This window comes from Fistularia commersonii, chromosome 11 (genome assembly GCF_037954325.1).
Source record: "Fistularia commersonii isolate RoL2024-O1a breed Wild chromosome 11, RoL_Fcom_v1.0, whole genome shotgun sequence".
Classification (NCBI taxonomy): Eukaryota; Metazoa; Chordata; class Actinopteri; order Syngnathiformes; family Fistulariidae; genus Fistularia; species Fistularia commersonii.
In genome coordinates this window covers 8,656,957-8,674,821 of record NC_141294.1, presented here as the reverse complement: position 1 = coordinate 8,674,821, position 17,865 = coordinate 8,656,957, and the positions used below count along the sequence as shown (strand labels likewise).

Here is a 17,865-nt window from a genome sequence, read left to right as displayed (position 1 = left end):
TTCTTTTGTGTTTGGTCTTGCAGCCATGAAGTGTCCCGCAGGGAGTCACTACGAGTTGTGCTACTCCTCCTGCTCGTCCACCTGCTTCTCTCTGGAGTGGGCAGACGTCTGCCCTGTTTGCCAGGAGGGCTGCCAGTGTGACGACGGCCTCCTGTCCGATGGCCTCAACTGCGTTCAGGTGGACAGATGTGGCTGTGTCGTGGATGGTCAATATTACAAGGTAAGTCTGTTCTGTCTGCCTTCTTTAACATGAAGCTTATGAGATAGAGAATATAAATCTTTAAGGTTCAGTCTGTGGCGGTCGCTTAAAATAAATGTCCCTTCCTTCAGGAATTTTTTTTTTCATTGAGTTTTGGTGAATTATTTGGTTTTCACAAAAATTACAATTTTTGGCCAATATTGCAAGGGAATTCTGTTCTGTTCACCTTCTTTAACATGAAGCTTATGAAATAGAGAATATAAATCTTTAAGGTTCAATCTGTGGTGGTTGCTTAAAATAAATGTCCCTTCCTCCAGATTTTTTTTTTCATAGAGGTTTGGAGAAGTATTTTGTTTTGACAAAAATTGCAATTTTCGGCTTATATTACAAACAAGGCCAATATTACAAGGCAAGTCAGTTCTGTCAGCCTTCTTTAACATGAAGCTTATGACATAGAGGATATAAATCTTCAGGTTAAAATAATTGTCTCTTTCTCTAGGATTTTTTTTTCATTGAGTTTTGGTGAAGTATTTGGTTGAGAAAAAAAAATACAATGCAATATGATGTTTTTTACAATTCTAAAATATAATTGTGAAGCTGTCATGTGACTTACAGACATCATTTTCAAAGCAATAATAAATCTGCGCAATTTAATGCTCAATCTACTAAGTAATCATAACTATATTAAGTATAAAGGTTGTTACTCCATTCTCACATTATACTAGGCTGAGTACCTACTACTCAAGAATTGGGCAACACCCATGTTTTGATCCTGCCTTAATTTTAAGCTCTATAAAACACTCCAAAATACAATTGCAAAGTGTTTTTCACTTAAAAAAAAGCGTGCATATTAAAAACAACTGCTATCACTGCACAAATAGATTGGTAAAAATGCAAAATATGAAATTTTTTTGTTATGTTTGGTTGTAGAGTGGCTCTCAAGTGACAAAGGAGGATTGTTCTGAGATCTGTGTCTGCCAAGCTGGACATTTCAGCTGTATTGCCAATACTTGCAAGAAAGGAGAGGAGTGTACAATCAAGAACGGAATCACAGGCTGCTACTCCACAGGTCAGGAACTTATCCAGTCACACACTGACATGAGAACCCAGAGAGAATTATTGTCACGCAATTATGGTACGCTCAATGTTTGACAGTCGCGTTTGAAATCCAAAAAATCTCACGTAACTGTTCTTTTATGTCTTTTCATAGACAGAATCAAAGAATCTGAATGTGGTCTGACACAATTCAGGAAGAAAGGAAGAAATTCAGAGAAAAAAATTGATCTGAATGGATTTCCTTTATATATACAGTAGCTTATCTACCATGGCAGTGCTCAAAGCACTTTACACTTTACATATGATCATAAAGCGTTTATGTACATTTCAGACTTAATCACAAATTCTTACTGTAGCCCCAGCCCCAGCATCTACAAATCTAACCTTCTCATTATGCAGCTGTCACACATGCTAATGTGTCAGTTACTAAAAAAAAAATCTCCAACAAAATGGCGATGGAAAGTATTATTTTATACGTTATTAGTAACTGACTAACCCTGTGGTTTTGCATTTTATTTTTTCTGCAGACCCGTGTGCTTATGTAAAGTGCAGGATCAAGGAACGCTGCGAATTATCAGAGGGCGAGGCGGTGTGTGTGCCTGTGTCTGAAGCGTTGTGCTGGGCCTTCGGTGACCCACACTACAGCACGTTTGATGGCTTGTCTTATTCATTCCAAGGAACCTGCACTTACGTCCTTGTTCAAACTACAGGTTTGTCACTTAATCTTAATCCAGATTTCACAAAATCATGAATCTGTAGATTCACCTGAACAAATTAAAATTTCCCTGCATGGAAAATATCATAACAAAACACAGAGGTGTCTGAGCCGTATCTTTGAAATTTGTTTTTATCGTGGAGAACTGTTTGAAAATTGAACGCTAAAATCGCTGTCACTTCCTCAGGCATCGACTCCTCCCTGCCACAAGTAACCGTCTCCACTAAGAATGAGCTCCGTGGAAACTCAGATGGCTCCTTTGTCCGCTCAGCCACCGTGGAGCTATTGGGCCATAAAATATTCATCCCGAGGGATGACAGAGGCACTGTGTTTGTAGGTTTGAGTATTCATAATGTCGGCTGTGGAAACATTAATAAACCAAAAATATTCTGCTCTACAGAACAACAGGAAAATGTGTTTCTGTTCGATCATCAGAACATCTGCAAAAACCTGAAAAGTTAAAAAACCTTTGTATTATACATTGGATTAGGACACATGGGTATATAGCTACTATTTTTTTTTTTTTTCACCAAAATTATGTTTTTTTTTTATGTGGGTGGGCGTTTTTCTTGCTTTCCAAAAAACACGCAATGTGTTGACAGAAAAGCCACAAACTCACCTGGGTGACAATGAAACATCTACCTTGAATCTGGATATATGATCAACTTTACCATTAAGTTCAATGCATTTCAGTTTAATTCACCACTCACTACAACAAAACGGGCAAATCTGCCAGAGCTTTTGTATTGCATTCAGTAAACCTTTTTACTGATGGACTGAAGGTCAATAAGTTTTAATAGTTCTCTAAGATTTCTGCTTGTCTGCCTTTCACTCTCCAGGTGGATGACAGAAAGAGAAGTCTTCCAGTCTTGCTCGAGGGTGGGAGTATCTCCATCGTAGCGTCCGGAATCCGAGGCATTCTACAGAGTGACATTGGTGTCACTGTCACTTTTGACTGGTCCACGCTGGTTATGGTTTCCTTGAGCAGCAGTTACTATGGCAATGTGGGCGGGCTGTGTGGCAACTACAACGGAAACAAGGATGATGAGTTCCTGACGGTCGCAGGCCAGGCTGCAAATGTGACCAGCTGGGCAGAGCTGTGGAGCGTGGAAGATCACGACCCCTTCTGTTATCATTACTGTGAGGGGGTGTGTCCTCAGTGCTCTGATGAGAACCGCAAAAAGTGATTATTTCTAAAATTACTTAAATTACCTAGAATTTGTATCTTACTGTTCAGACTGATGGCCCCCTGTCTAAAACCAAATCTTTGTGTTAGTGCCGTCCGCGTGTTTTTTTGTAACATGCATCTGGGGACTTCATACAGTGGGTTTAAAAAAAAAAAAAAAACGGGGAAGGAAAAACTGAAAAGTAACTTTGCAATGTACTTTTTGCTTCAAAATTTGAAAGAATGTCTAATGTCTAATGACATTGTTAAAATTATCTTTTCTTTTCATATTACTATAAAAAAAAACACAAAAACGTTAGCCAAAAAAAAAAAAAAAAAAAACAACTAAAAAATGGGCAGCATCAAAAAGATTGATTTCATAACCAGAACAGCCACCATTAGCCTTGTAAACATTATACCTCCTCTTATACATGCTACCAATCAATTGTCTAATAAATTCTAGTGGAAAATTTTCCCATAGTGACAAGATTTTCTCTTTTAACGCAACAATATTTTTAGGATGTAATTTCATCAATTCCTTTTTTAATATTCATATTTAATAGTAATTCCTCATGTATTTTTTGGAGGAACAGTTCATTACATATAAAAATTTTATAATTTACCTGTTTACCTCCTTTACTCAAAACAAAGGAAAAATTTGGACCTAGTGTTACTTCTAGGTAATAGTTTTACTGGTCCGGCCCCCTTGATCAAATTAGGCCGAATGTGGCCCCAGGACCAAAATGAGTTTGACACCCCTGCTTTATATTTTACTGTGATTTGGGAAATTAATGTCATGCCTGAATTTAAGGTAAAATCAGGGCTTGCATCTTTAGCTTGAATACAGTTACATTTCTAAACCAAAACAAGCCAGTTGGGGTTTGGAGGTCCCTAGCGTAAAAAAGTCTTCAAAGGAAGACAAACAAATTTTATTCTAGTACTTATAAAAATGTATGTCCCTTTTCGAAAAAGCCCTTTTCGCTTCGCATTTTACATTTAGACAATTCCCAGAAATCCACCCACTGAGTAACTATGGTACACAGACGGACACATTTTATCTATAGTATAATGATGACACCCGAATTGATTGGCTGGAAACATGTCAAATGAAAATAGATTGAGAAAGAGGGCTTTTATATTATAGGTCATTTTTAACATTGTTGTTATTAAGCTTTAAATTTCATGAACTTTTGGCAAAGTGAACCTCCACAGATATTAAGACGTATATCGATACTGAATCATTAATATCTAAATTCATTATCATTCCTATGTCAGGTTCACTGGTCAAGAATATTGTGGGATCCTGAGTGACAAGAAAGGACCTTTCGCTGGTTGCCACGGTGCCGTGCCAGTGGAAGAATTTGTGTTAGACTGTCTGTACGATGTCTGTGTCAACGATGGGCGATATGAAGTTCTGTGCGAGTCCCTGAGCAGCTACTTGGCCGAGTGTCAGGAAGCCGGAGCTTCTGTGAAACCATGGAGACAACTGACTAAATGCGGTGAGTACATTAACAGAATCTTTACACACATGGAGATACTGCCTCGAGAAGGTGGGAATTCACTTGAACTACATCACTCATGCACATTCCTTGTATACAGTAAATGTGCTTATAATGCATGTAGTGTAATCCAGCCTAAAGTGAGTCCAAGAGAAAATAAACCTATTATACAATGATATCAATTTAACCCTCATATTATGTTAAAGGTCAATTTGACCCATTTCACCCATTGACCCAATGGGTCAAATTGACCCTTAACATAATATGAGGGTTAAGGGCATGAATTCCAACAGTTTAGAGATTGAGATGAAAAACTGAGTTGGAAGGATAAACTAATTATTTATTTTAATTAATTGAAATATTATCAGATAATGATATTAATTATTGTTATGTTTTGGAAAAAAAAACTGATTATGCAGTAAATTTTTGTAGCCGTCAGGAGTATTTTTTTCCACAAACTGGTCATAATGGGCTTTTTTCTCAGAGGTGTGTACATCACACACACACACACACACACATATGGCCACCAGTACAATGACATCCCCTCCATTTATCTGTTTTCTCCAGCAATTCAATGTCCGGCCAACAGCCACTATGAGGTGTGCGGGAGTGCCTGTCAATCCAGCTGCGGAATCCAGCCGGAGTTTTGCCATAAGGCCTGCGCGGAGGGCTGCTTCTGTGACAAAGGATATGTTCTCAGTGGAGAGGAGTGAGTGCAAACTTTTTTTTTTTAGTGTCACTTTCCCGATGTGAGGCTGTAAACACACACCATATTATATAACTTCATGAAAGTAATAGGTACATGCCTGTATTTAGTAAAAACATGTATGTATTCACTAAATGCAGTCAGTTGGTGAATATATGTTTATGTATTTACTATGACTGCATTTAAATGACAGCTGGGATAGGCTCAAGCAAACCTACAATCATATGTGCAAGATAAGTGGTAGACCAGGGGCCCTTGGAACAATATTTTGTGGCCCCCTGCCTGAAATCAAATCTTTGTTGTCGTGTGGCCCATGTGTTTTTTTCTCACATGCATCTAAGGGTTTTATACAGTGGGTTTCAAAAAAAAAAGGGCCGGGGAAAAAAGGAAACGGTAACTTTGCTATTTTTTTTTTTGCTTCAAAATTTGAAAACAAAATGATTTTTTGATGAAAAAATGTCTGGTGACATTGTTAAAAAAGGCAAAATTAAAATAATTGATTTAATGACCAGAATAGCCACCACTAGCCTTGTAAACGTTATACCTCCTCTTATACATACTACCAATGAATTTTCTAATAAATTCTAGTGGCAAATTTTCCCACTGTGAAAAGATTTTCTCTCAACAATATTTTTAGGATGAAATTTCATCAATTCTTTTTTAATATTCATTTTTAATATTAATTAGTCACATATTTGTTAGAGGAACATTTTATTCCATATAAAGATTTTTATAATTTACCTGTGCACCTCCTTTACACTAAAACAAAGGAAAAATTTGGACTTAGTGTTACTTCTAGGTATTCATTTTACTGGTCCGGCCCCCTTGACATCAAATTAGGCCGTATGTGGCCCCCAGACCAAGATGAGTTTGACACCCGTGTGGTAGACAATGTACAGGATGGATATACATATGTGCATATGCATTTGCGTGTGTGTAAAAATGCATGTATGTATATATATCGATGTTGTTCTGCTCAAATTAAGTAAACAGTAAGTTTCAGTAAAAGTAAAGTGAGTTTTTAAAAGTGAAGAGTAGAAAGTACATCTGTTATTTTGCACGCATTTTCGTGTGTACATGTACACGTATAAACAGAAGGCGTAAAAGTAACCTATTGATAAAGGCATAAATACTAAAATTAAGATTCAGGTTTCACAATTCACAACTCACTACAGGTGTGTTTATTGTCATGTGTATAGTCTGGACACATGTACAATGAAATTCTTACTCTGCTGTCCGCAGTGCATCCAGGTGAGTATTGATAAGTAAATAATAATACACATACCGTTGTAACCAGATACAGATATCTAAAAACTTTACTTGCTTACTCTACTCAACATTTTCCAGGCTTTTTAATAGTTATATGTCACCCCGATGTCTCGTGTGTGTCAGGTGTGTTGACAGGGAGAAGGGCTGCGGCTGCACCTACAACGGCTTCTACTACACACCAGGAGAGGTGTTCTGGGCAGATACCCAATGTAAGGAGAAGTGTATTTGCGATCCAGCGACACAGCAAGTGCAGTGTCAGGCCAAGGGGTGCCGTACTGGTGAGAAATGCGCTGTTGTGGACGGAGTCCAGGACTGTTACCCATCCGACTACAAAAGTTGCTCGGCACTCGGAGACCCTCACTTTTACACCTTTGATGGACTGAAGTTCGACTTCCAGGGCAACTGCGTGTATCGGATGGCAAGTTTGTGTGGAGATGCCGATGGGCTGGAACACTTTGAAGTAAGATCATGAATTTTGCATAAACTTAATTCTTTCAAAATCAGGTCTACGTACATTGAATTCTGGGAATTTTTGCAAGGTATTATTTCTATGTCATTCCACTATGATATAACACCCGGAAAGAGGGCCGAGTGCATGATTCACATCTAATTTCCCAATGTATGAAACACAAACCAGCTTAGATCATTTATTACCACACCATTTTTGACTAAGGCTTATACTCTAGATTCTTTAACAACAGCGAGTGTGCCTCAGTTGCCATGGATACACTTCAGTCACATCATCATTTAATGCTACTTGCAAGACCTAACGGAATTTATCACGAGAATCTCCAAAACCATCCGGAAATAACAATAGCAGACATTATGATTATAATGAGTCGAGGCGGATTCAATGTTGCCTCATAGACACAAACTTTTTTCAAAATTAAAAAAATCCTTTATTATCAGGCCAATGAACAATCAAAAGTGGTTTAAAGGATGAAAATGACTTGATAGTTGTTTGGTGCTCCAGGTCCGTTCCAATCCAGGAACACATCATAGATTGTAGGGCAAAGGACTACAACTCTCAAGCCAAGTGTGAATGCAATTTTTGTTTTTTGATGTTATATTTCTAATAATGTGTTCTTGACTTCTTCTTGCTTCCTCACTTCTCCTCTCTGTTCCATTTTAGGTAAACCTTGAGAATAATAACCGCGGAAACAAAAGAGTGTCTTTTGCAAAGGTGGTGACTGTTAAAATATATGGCAGCACTTACACGCTCTCCCTAGAGTACCCTGGTAAAGTACTGGTGGGTAACACACACACACACACACACACACACAGATGCACGGAGCCTGGCAACAGACAAGATTCAGAGCGCAGATCTTGTATGCACATCTTGTGTTTCTTTTTGCAGGTGAATGACCTGGTTACATCGCTACCCTTCACATCCCAAAAGTCCCAAGTCCAAGTCTATCGCAGAAACAGACTGGCTGTCATTGAAACACACTTTCTAAAGGTATAACTAGATGCTTGTTGCCAATTTTAAACAATCCATGTCATGCAATACGACATCTGTCGTATGTCCGACACCAGCCTCATTTTTACCTCCGAATCTTAAGTTAATTGAAATTTCAAGATGATGTAAACATTGAATTGTCGTCAAAGTTGTTGTGAGTGCACCACTAAATCATACAGACAATGATGATGCCAAAAACCCACTCACCCAAAAAATAGATAAAAATAAACCACTATTTTCTCATGATAAACACACACACACATACAATACAGCATTTTGTACACAAGTCCACACTAGTTGTAGTCATTGGGGATAACTTTCACTGAGTTTGAAAGGTTCAGAGTGAAAGCGTTGAACATGCTGAAAATTTCAAATCAGCAATGAAACTAGAAGACTAACTCTTTATTTTATATTTTGTATGGTCAAAGGTCTCCTTTGACTTTGTGAGCTCAGTAAAAGTGCTGTTGGCCACCAGCTATCATGGCAAGGTCTGTGGTCTTTGTGGAAACCTCAATGGCAACGCAAATGATGATATGAAGATGCCCAATGGAGAGCTGACACAGAATCCCAATGAGTTTGGAACGAGCCACTGGGTCGCTGATGTGCCTGGTTGTTCTAAAGAGTGTAAGCAAAATAAACATATCATTTCCTTTTTTCTCTTCAACACACCTTTTCAAGAAACGTGAGAGATTATTTATTGGTTTATATTTGGGCATGAAAGTGGTGAGGGTGGCAAAGGTAATTCAAGAAAGCAGGGGGCCAGGAGGAGGGGGTCTTTCTGGAAGACTTTGGCAGATTGAGTTAACAGGAATATCAGAATTCAAAATATTCAAAAACCTCACATGTTGCTTCCCACAACTGCAAGTTATGGTGTTCTCTCCTGTTTCCAGGCCAGGACTGCGCTAAGCCTCTCCCCCCTGACTTTAAACGCCCTGACTACACATCGGTGTGTGATGTGATTACGGCAAAAGATGGGCCGATGGCAGACTGTTTAAGCAGAGTTGATGCCAAACAATATCATGAGGACTGTATCTACGACATGGTGCTCAATGACGGCAGACAGGAATCGGCCTGCGATATTATCACCGCCTATGTTGAGGAGTGCCAGGTGAAAGGAGGCTGTGTGAAGGCATGGAGGACAAGACGTTTCTGCTGTAAGTGCTCTGCCGTGCATGTCCCTCACGAAAAACTATAGGGAACCCAAATGCATTGGTAAATTCCTTTTAAACAACGTTCTCTGTGTTTATCAGGGATGGCGTGTCCGGACAACAGTTTATACAACATCGCAGCTCCTGGCTGTCCAGCCTCCTGCTCTGTTTTGAGTCCATCTCCACCCCCGATCTGTAAAACTCCTTCCACCGAAGGCTGCGTGTGTAACCCTGGTTTTGTACTGAGCCAGGTAAGAAAAACTACTTTTTTCACATCTGTTTGTGTTTCGGTCGTCCCTTGTGAGTTCAAATTATCATTCAAGTCCATTTACTGCCTTAAAGCTAATATTATCAATTCTGCATGGGTTTCCCTCGGTGAACTTTAACCTCAGGCAACATCATCCAGTATGTAACATTACAAATCCCACATGTAAAAAACTTTTCTGCTTCATCAATTGCACTTATTATGGTGTACTCACGCAGCATTTGCTCTTTAATAGAAAAGACAGGGTTTTGCAAGGTTATTGGGAGGACAAATATTTAAAGGGTCAAGTCCTTCAATATGGATATTCAGCAGTGAAGTTCCAATGCCATGTCTTACTGACAAACTGAACTTGAACTTTTCAGGACCACTGTGTGCCCATCACCCAATGTGGCTGCACCTTCAAAGGTCAGTACATCCTGTCTGGAGAACAGTTCTACCCGGATGCCGACTGCAAGCAGCTCTGCATGTGTCAGGAGGGGATGGTCTCCTGCCAGGAGAAACCCTGCTCAGGCACAAAGAAATGCGGAGTTGTGAAGGGACTGCGAGGCTGTTACTAAACACTTTCCCCCAAGAGAAGCAACAGGCAGCACACCTAAAATCAAGAGTCTATCATTCTTTAGGTCTCACAAGCTAGAATGGATTTTGTACCATTATTCTTGAGTGTCCTTCTTGTTGAATTACTGGCTTGTTCTTGTTTTTTTTCTTATATTGCCAATAAAACAATTCCTTCTTTTGTCATCTAAATGGTTTACAAGCTAAAATGATTTCCATTTCGTAAAGCTATACATTATGTCCTTGATACCATGTTACAGGATCATTAAACATCATTTCTGCAGCAATTGTTCGTGTTATTTAAAGTGATTTACATTCCTGTTCATGAACCATGTTTTTTTTTTGTGCTTTTGTTAATCGTCTGAGGGAGATCTTTAAATCTGAAGAGTGAGATTATACACTTTATTTTATTCAACATGAAAGATGAATCTTCATGACTAATATGGCACTTGGACCCAAATCATCGTGGATTAATTCATACATTCATTCATTATCTACCGCTTATCCTGCAATATCCCAGCTATCCTTTGCTAAGAGACTTTGGACTGGCTGCCAATTGATTGCACGGCCACATATAGACAAAGAACCGTTCACACATCCGGGCAATATTTTTTCAAATTTTTCTGATGAATCTCCAACATGCTTTTGGTCTGTGGGGGGAAAACCTAGAACCCTTGGGAAACCCACAGGAACACGGGGAGAACATGCAAATTCCACACAAAAAAAAGGCCTCAAGTGGGTGTCAAACCAGGGTGCTTCTTGCTGTGAGGTGGAAGTGCTACCACACCCGTCCCAATTGAAGATCAATTTTCATAATAAAAGCACAATCAAACGTTGCTCGAAAATACAGTTAAGAGGCACCACTTGTCCTAAAGCTTTAACCAGTTGTCTCTCATCTTCAGAAGACCAAGGCAGGCGAGAAGCTGTTTAAAAGAAAAAAAAAAAAAATCAGCCCGAGCAGACTAAGAGACTAAGATTGCAATATGATTTGTTATTTAATGAGTAGAACAACAGTAAGACAAAAACAGCCATGTTGAAAAAATAATTTAACAGGGGAACTTTTCCATGTCTTTCTGTTGCTGGTAGACTAAATATAATGGAAGCACTTCAAGTAAAATTTCAATCCCCTTGATTAAACATTTAGAATCTGCTTCTACTCAATAAATTAAAGGGATGCAATTTAGCGAACTTACAATAGTGATGTACGTTTTATGTGTTTACAAAGGTGCTGCTTTCATCAGTCTATCAAGCCTTTAAATTAACAGAGCTTTGGTTGACTAGGAGGGCTTACACAAAAACATTCATACATGCGTATATTCGCAGTTACAGATGAAATCAAATGTATATCCGATATATGTCATGATAGATGTGATAGTTCACCTTATCAAAAAAATCTCTACAGTGTTTTTGTGTCTTGAAATTCTTAGGACTTGGAATGACTGTCGAGGTCGCGGGCTTTGTCAAGACCTTCACAAACAAAATCGACGCCAGTTGGCAATAAAATGAGGTCACTTTGAAAATCCCACAGTTGATCTCAATGATTCAAGTGCCTAAACTTCTTCTTGGGTATAAACGCAGAGGTTTCAATTTTCTACTGCCCAAGATGCTTCTCACACACACACACAGACGTGAAGCACTTATTGGATTCAACTTTGATGTGTCTCTGTACGCCAGGAAGAGTTTCTAGCAGTGATCACTTAGCAACTTATCTATGTCACGTGAGTAAATCAACAATCATCTCAAAGACACGGACTACAGCATTTCTGTCAGAGTTCGGTTTTCATGCCTGCTCCTCAGACTTCGCACTCGGACTCGGGCTGCTGGAACGGAGTCAGGTCAAGGCAGGGAGAGTGAGAGGAGGAGCAGCAGCTAGTCTTCTCCTGATATTTAAGGGCCGTTGAGGTTACCCAGAGGGCAGTTCTCCAGAGGAGTCACTCTCTTCAGACCCCTTCGGTGGTTCAACTTCCTGTAGACCGACCAACGACGTGTCTGGCAGGATGTCTTCCTCATCCGATTGCACCAGGGGCTCGTCACTCTCCTCACTGGCCGCTTCCTCGTCCCTCGACCACGCTGTGTCCTGATTGGACACTTGGCCTTTTGTGGGAGGAGCCTGGGTCATTGGGCTCCTTGAGGATTCTGAGGAGCTATATTCCGGGTCCGGCCCTGGCAGAGAGGACAGCTTGAAAGTCACATTTGTTTTGTATGAATGACTGAATGAGCAAGACAGACACCCTGCATCCACTGATCCCATTTACAGCAATACTACTAGTACTAATAATAACCAACTGTGTGCCTATTGGAATCATCTGTTATGCCGTATAGCTACAAATAAACCTTCTGGGGACATTTGATCAATATATCACAGATGCACCTCATGTGTAACTTAATTTGGTGCAATATACATTCGAGATCCGGATCATAATTTCATGTGTTACCCTAAAATTATGGATGGGATAAAAAGATGCAAGCACAACTTTTATGATCAATGTGTGGAGTATTACAAAATTATGAGTGTTATTTCCAACTGGTACATCTTAAGAATAATACAAAAACTTCAATAAGTAAAATGCATAGCACTTGCACAGTATAAACTTGTCCCCTCTTCTTCTTTATGAGGGCTTCTCTGAGTCTCAAAAAAATAGATAAACTTGACTGCTCTGGGTTTTAGTGACTGGAATATGAGAGGTATTCATCTGGAGGCTGGCCGCAGGTGTGGGCCCCCATGATAAGAATGCTCTTATGTTGGTTTCACTACATTGGAGACTCCTTGTGCTTTTCAGATTACGTAATTTAAGAACTGACCACAGCGGGATGGACGTCTGTACCTGAAGTCAGCGATGAGCCGGTGCTGATGTCGTCACCAGTAGAGTTAAGGAAGTCATCAAGAGCCTCCTGGTCTGATGTGTTTGTTACCGTCATATGTTCCAGGACGCAATCATCAGCTGCAGTTGGTGCTACATGCAAACACACAAACAAGCTCTTAATTGGTATTAAAATAAAAGTTCACTATTTGTTGTCTGAAGATGATTTAGCCTTGATTTATAAATTATTGCAGGGTTTAAACAGGTAGAAGTAAAGGCATATCTGTTTGGGTTGCTGGGAATCATAAATTATTCAAAATACTTTCCATTTTGTCTTTGAAATATTTTACATTAACTGATCATTTTAGAAATTTACCGAAACAAAGTAGGCGCAGGTTTTCATAAAAAAAAAATTGATTCTGCCCATCATTTTCAAATTAAGAAATCTTTTTTGAAATGTATCTATTTTAATTTTTACAGTGAGACTGGTCCACAGAGATGATTTGCGTCAGCGAGTCCTGAAGGGGACAGCAAAAATGATGCACTTCAAGTGTAACGAAAAGAAAAGTAGTAGAGAAGTACCAACTCTCTCTAGGTTTAGGAGATGAGCTTAATCTACACATCTTATTCATTTCGACACTCATCATACTCAAAACTGCCCACAGGCATTGTGGGCAGTTGTGGAAACAAATTCCTGAAAGGTATTATTTGTCTGAGGAGGAGAGCCAGCGACCGTGACTTACATCTGTGATGTATGTATCCAGTGGTGCGGTACTGCTCCATGTCTTGATTAAAGGCCTCTTCGTAGACTTTCTGCCGCTCTCTCAGTTTCTGCTGTACGGCCTGCTCCAGTTGGGCCACCTTCTGAGTGTGCTCAGAAATCAGTTCCACTGCAAACAAAATAATTTCATGCCCTTCACCATCTCACAGCAGATAAAGTATTTCTTACTCAAATCAACAAGTCTACAATAACACACGCACCTACATACTCTCATCCCGTTACAATATGGTCATTCAGGAGATTGAAGATACAAGTGCTCTTATAGGAACATGACAAATTCGCTGCTAAAAATAAATGACTGATGTGAGCCCGAGCAGTAACTCCAGTTAATCTTTAACTAAACACACAAACGCACACACAGCACATGCACACTAAAAGGTAATAATGTAGTCAATAGAGTGCAGTGATTACAATGGAGGATTATAAATGTAATTCCGGATGACAGGAGAGCAGCTCACCCTCTAGCGCCTCCAACTCCTTCCTGTAAAAAGACAATCAGACAATATCTGTCAGCATCAGCCTGACATTTGACAAACCTCATCCTGTCTTGACTTGGTCAACATCTTAGTCTTTTTCATGGAAACTTAAAGATACAAGTCTGAAATGCAAATGTCATACCGCTTCTTCTTCTTATAGACCTCCAGCTGGTCCATATAATGTTGTTTGAACGTCTGTTGTTCGCACTGACAGCACAGTGTCTCCAGGTACATCAGTCTGCTCTCCATCTCTTCAAAGTCCCCTTCTAAATGCGCTGGACGCACACACGTGCAAGCACATGTACTGTGTCAATGTTATTTCCCACATGAGTGGGAACTCAAGGCAACAGAATCCGTTGCATTTCAATAGATAGCCATGATTTGATTAGAAAAAGACATTTTCATTTATGAATATCACACATTACTTTTTTTGACACCATCTGTTACCTATTAAACATGGAGTTTATAACAGAAACCACAATATTGCTTCTTTGTGTAAATGGCCCCTTAACTACCCTGTCAGAATGAAGAAATTGGAGTGAAGGTGTCACTGTTGTACCTATTGTGGCGGTGATGCCATCAAGTTCATTGATAAAAGATGGCAAGCTTTGCAGTTGTTCCTGGAGTTGAGTCAAAGCTGCTTTTCTTCTCTCCCAATGAGCCGAGAGCATCACCATGTCCCCATCCACTGACTTACACACAAATACACACAAATTAGCTGATATGATCTGGCACAAGAGTACTCTCGCAGGCTTGCCTGCAAAGTCAGTGCAGACTATCCAATACAGAGAGCCTGAGATCCGGATGAATTTGTGGAGAAAGCATTTTGATCAGTTTGTGGTTCTGTCTGCCCCCACTACTACCTGTAGCTATGTATAAGGTTACCAAACATATGTTTTTAATAGTTTGAATGGCAATCGAAGGTATACATAAGTATGGAAAGTGAATGACTACTACAAAAACAAAATTCCAGATTGTCAAAAATTAAATAAACGTGCCAACATACAGTCACAAGGTATTTATGGATTATTTGATTTGCATAGTACTAGCCTTGGTGCCAGTAGCTGACATTTGTGATTACATTGTAAATGGTCACATTGTATTATTCTAATATTAAAATTTGCATTATTGTCATTAGGAAAGTTTTCTGGATATCTGAAATTAAAAATTTGTATTAGTAAAAATTTGATGCATTAAGGTTGTTGGTGAGGGACATTGAAATGGGAAATCCCACACTGGGACACACTATGGGTCTCTGACCTTGGAGGGAGACGTGGGTTTCATCTAAATAATAAATTTGAAATGGCCAGAGAGAAACCACACCACTAGTTCCAAATGATTTGGTGGGGTGCGGCCAGACTACCAGGCTGGTAGGAAGCTGGATGAAAATGTAAGGTGTGGTTGCAGTGTTTCTGATATGGGAAATAGATTTGTCTCTACTTGTTCAAGAACAGGCAAGACATGTTTACAACTTTGTGCCAGAGAGGAAGTCAAAACTGTCCATACTTTGTCACCTGCTAATCAAGCTGATGAATACAGGACTATTATAACACCCGAAACCAACACATACAATAACATGAAATAAAACATTACTTTGTTATTTTAAAACACCAATATTTTGTAACAACCTGCCATATTATTAAAATCCACTGCTTGACTACATATAAAAAAAAAATTGCCAACTTTTTAATAACAAATAACAAAAATATTCAACATGCAGGAGTTGTACTCCTTTATATAATGTTGCCGGTCGATTGTTGAGGAAAAGAGAAGTTGTTCACCAACCTCTGCAGCCTGAGCATAGTCTTTAGTTCTTTTATGGAGCAGGAACCAACTCTCTTCATACCTGCAAAAAACATTTCAAGTCTAAAATATACCTTCCATGTACATCAAACACATCCTCAATTGTGTTTGTGTGTGTTTGCTGAGACCTGCTGAGGATTTCCAGCCCTGCACTGAAATGAGGAAGGCTTTCTTCAACCCTGGACAACAAGCAGAAGTAGAATGATAATTGAGTATGTGTTCGGTTGGTCGTTTCTATGACCACATGAAGACAATTGTCACAGGACTGATATTTAAAGAGAGCATTGGTTGAAAAAAAGAAAAACAGAGGTGGCTTTTTGGTGCAAATAAGCCAAAAAATTGAAAAAGGATTGTCAATATCTATGTATAACTTTTATTTGTATGTCATAAAAATATAGGTTTAAGTAGCTTGTGTAAATATCCAATTCTAATTTAATCTAGTGTTACTTAAGAATATTACTGTAACTAAGCTCACCACGTTTTCTCTGTCACTCTCAGACCCAGAGGGACTGCAGTTATTCTGGTGGGAAAAAATGTGAAAGCCTCCTACTTACCTGGGCCTCCTCTTAAGTTTGGTGTCTTTGGATTTGTCCCCAAGGGTTTTGATCCTGTCATTGGGGAAAAGGAGGAAAACAATAACACATACAAACACACACAATTCATAATGCATGGATCTCAGGTGGGGTGAATTTGGCATATCTCGCTACAAAATTGTAATATGTGTCTTGGAATGGGACCGGTGTTGGTGAGAGAAGTTACAGTTTGGTTCAATGTTAACCTTTAAACAAATTAAAACTTGTTAACTTTGTGAAGATGTGACTTCGCACAGACGTCGCAAACGAGTCGGACTTAATATAATAGCAATTTCTAAAATGAAACCAGCAAAAATAATGAACTCGGTTGAATTAGCAGTCTTTTTAGCAGTAGGCTGATCCCCACTGAATACCGATCATCACATGATGGTCAGCTGAAAGCAATATGCACGGTTGGCTAACCACATAGAAATCAAAAAACAGAAGGTTTACATAAAACATTGATTTCGAGTTTACAACAACTATAAATATCCGCATGTGATGTTTCCCTGGTGAGTGACAATGCTAAGTGCACCCGAGGGTTCCATAAAACCAAAATATAAGCATACAGCGGCTTCTAACATCTAAGCTAAGTGCTAACTAGGACTGAATAGCAGCAGTCATTTTATTAGTTAACTATTACTTATGACACTCCTGCTACCTTTTAAAACGTGGAAATGTGTGCTATTTGATGAAGACACTTCTAATATATTTACTGTTATTATAATTAAAAAGCCTGGAGACAGAGAGCTAGCAAGAGCTTCCAAAAAGCACACCGACCCAGTGGTCAAATCCTGCTGGACCATGTGAAGTCTTTCCCTGAAGTTTTCGAACATGGTTCCTCTTGTTTTTTTGTTTTGTTTTGTACCGAGAAGCTCTTCTTTAAGAAATGCCACAGCTCTTAGTCGTCGATAGTGGAGACATTGCTTACTATCCTGCGGCCAACGACATTCGTTGTTGGCTTCACTCCTTTTCGCTTTCCATTTGTTGAATGAAAACACCCACTAATGTTGTTATAGTGCCGTCTATCGTACCGGAGGATGTACTGGAAATCCCATTGAACGCCACATACCACAGTGACAGAATATACATTATATGTAAAATATATGTCCAAACATCATTATTTTTGTCCAGCACCTGTATTTCCCTGCCTCCCTTTTCTATTCACTAATTCTGACAGAGAGCAGCGTGTCGCCACGTTTCTTCAATGCACACATAGACACTTCATCCTCTTTTACTTCTTCCACTCAGTTTGCTCCGACAGCCCTTTCTTACTTCTGCAAATGCACTTAACATTGTAACTATTGATTTTTTTTAAATAAAATAATATAAAATAACAATAATTATTTACATTAACTATTGATTTTTTTTAAATAAAATAATATAAAATAACAATAAT

At 39.1% G+C, this 17,865-nt stretch overlaps 2 protein-coding genes across 2 annotated transcripts in view; one reads left to right on the top strand and one right to left on the bottom strand.

Annotated features, from left to right (window-relative positions):
* LOC147229398 (IgGFc-binding protein-like) overlaps nt 1-10,320 on the top strand; it is a 28,710-nt gene extending 18,390 nt beyond the window's left edge. The window contains exons 22-35 of the mRNA XM_086154848.1: nt 24-220; nt 1,130-1,268; nt 1,783-1,965; nt 2,158-2,303; nt 2,810-3,153; nt 4,411-4,634; nt 5,202-5,343; nt 6,733-7,069; nt 7,742-7,858; nt 7,967-8,068; nt 8,497-8,692; nt 8,959-9,222; nt 9,319-9,467; nt 9,844-10,320. Coding sequence (XP_086010974.1) covers nt 24-220; nt 1,130-1,268; nt 1,783-1,965; nt 2,158-2,303; nt 2,810-3,153; nt 4,411-4,634; nt 5,202-5,343; nt 6,733-7,069; nt 7,742-7,858; nt 7,967-8,068; nt 8,497-8,692; nt 8,959-9,222; nt 9,319-9,467; nt 9,844-10,038 — 2,735 coding nt within the window. The 3' untranslated portion in view covers nt 10,039-10,320. The remainder of the gene's footprint in view (nt 1-23; nt 221-1,129; nt 1,269-1,782; nt 1,966-2,157; nt 2,304-2,809; nt 3,154-4,410; nt 4,635-5,201; nt 5,344-6,732; nt 7,070-7,741; nt 7,859-7,966; nt 8,069-8,496; nt 8,693-8,958; nt 9,223-9,318; nt 9,468-9,843) is intronic.
* Nucleotides 10,321-11,007: 687 nt separating this feature from the next.
* LOC147229397 (dysbindin-A-like) lies at nt 11,008-17,437 on the bottom strand. The gene is made up of 10 exons (XM_086154847.1): nt 17,247-17,437; nt 16,449-16,502; nt 16,023-16,073; nt 15,877-15,937; nt 14,651-14,783; nt 14,234-14,366; nt 14,074-14,096; nt 13,578-13,724; nt 12,859-12,987; nt 11,008-12,196 (listed from the first exon to the last, which is right to left on the bottom strand). Exons 1-10 carry the CDS (start codon nt 17,300-17,302, stop codon nt 11,937-11,939), a joined length of 1,047 nt encoding a protein of 348 aa, XP_086010973.1. The 5' UTR covers nt 17,303-17,437; the 3' UTR covers nt 11,008-11,936.
* Nucleotides 17,438-17,865: the final 428 nt, after the last annotated feature.

Bases quoted from the DNA above. Each gene is read 5' to 3' on its own strand.
- LOC147229397 (XM_086154847.1), bottom strand. From the start codon at position 17,302: ATGTTCGAAAACTTCAGGGAAAGACTTCACATGGTCCAGCAGGATTTG. The intron at 16,503-17,246 runs GTCGGTGTGCTT...CCCCAATGACAG, and splicing joins CAGCAGGATTTGACCACTGG to GATCAAAACCCTTGGGGACA. The intron at 14,367-14,650 runs GTACAACAGTGA...GTGTGCGTCCAG, and splicing joins TGGCATCACCGCCACAATAG to CGCATTTAGAAGGGGACTTT.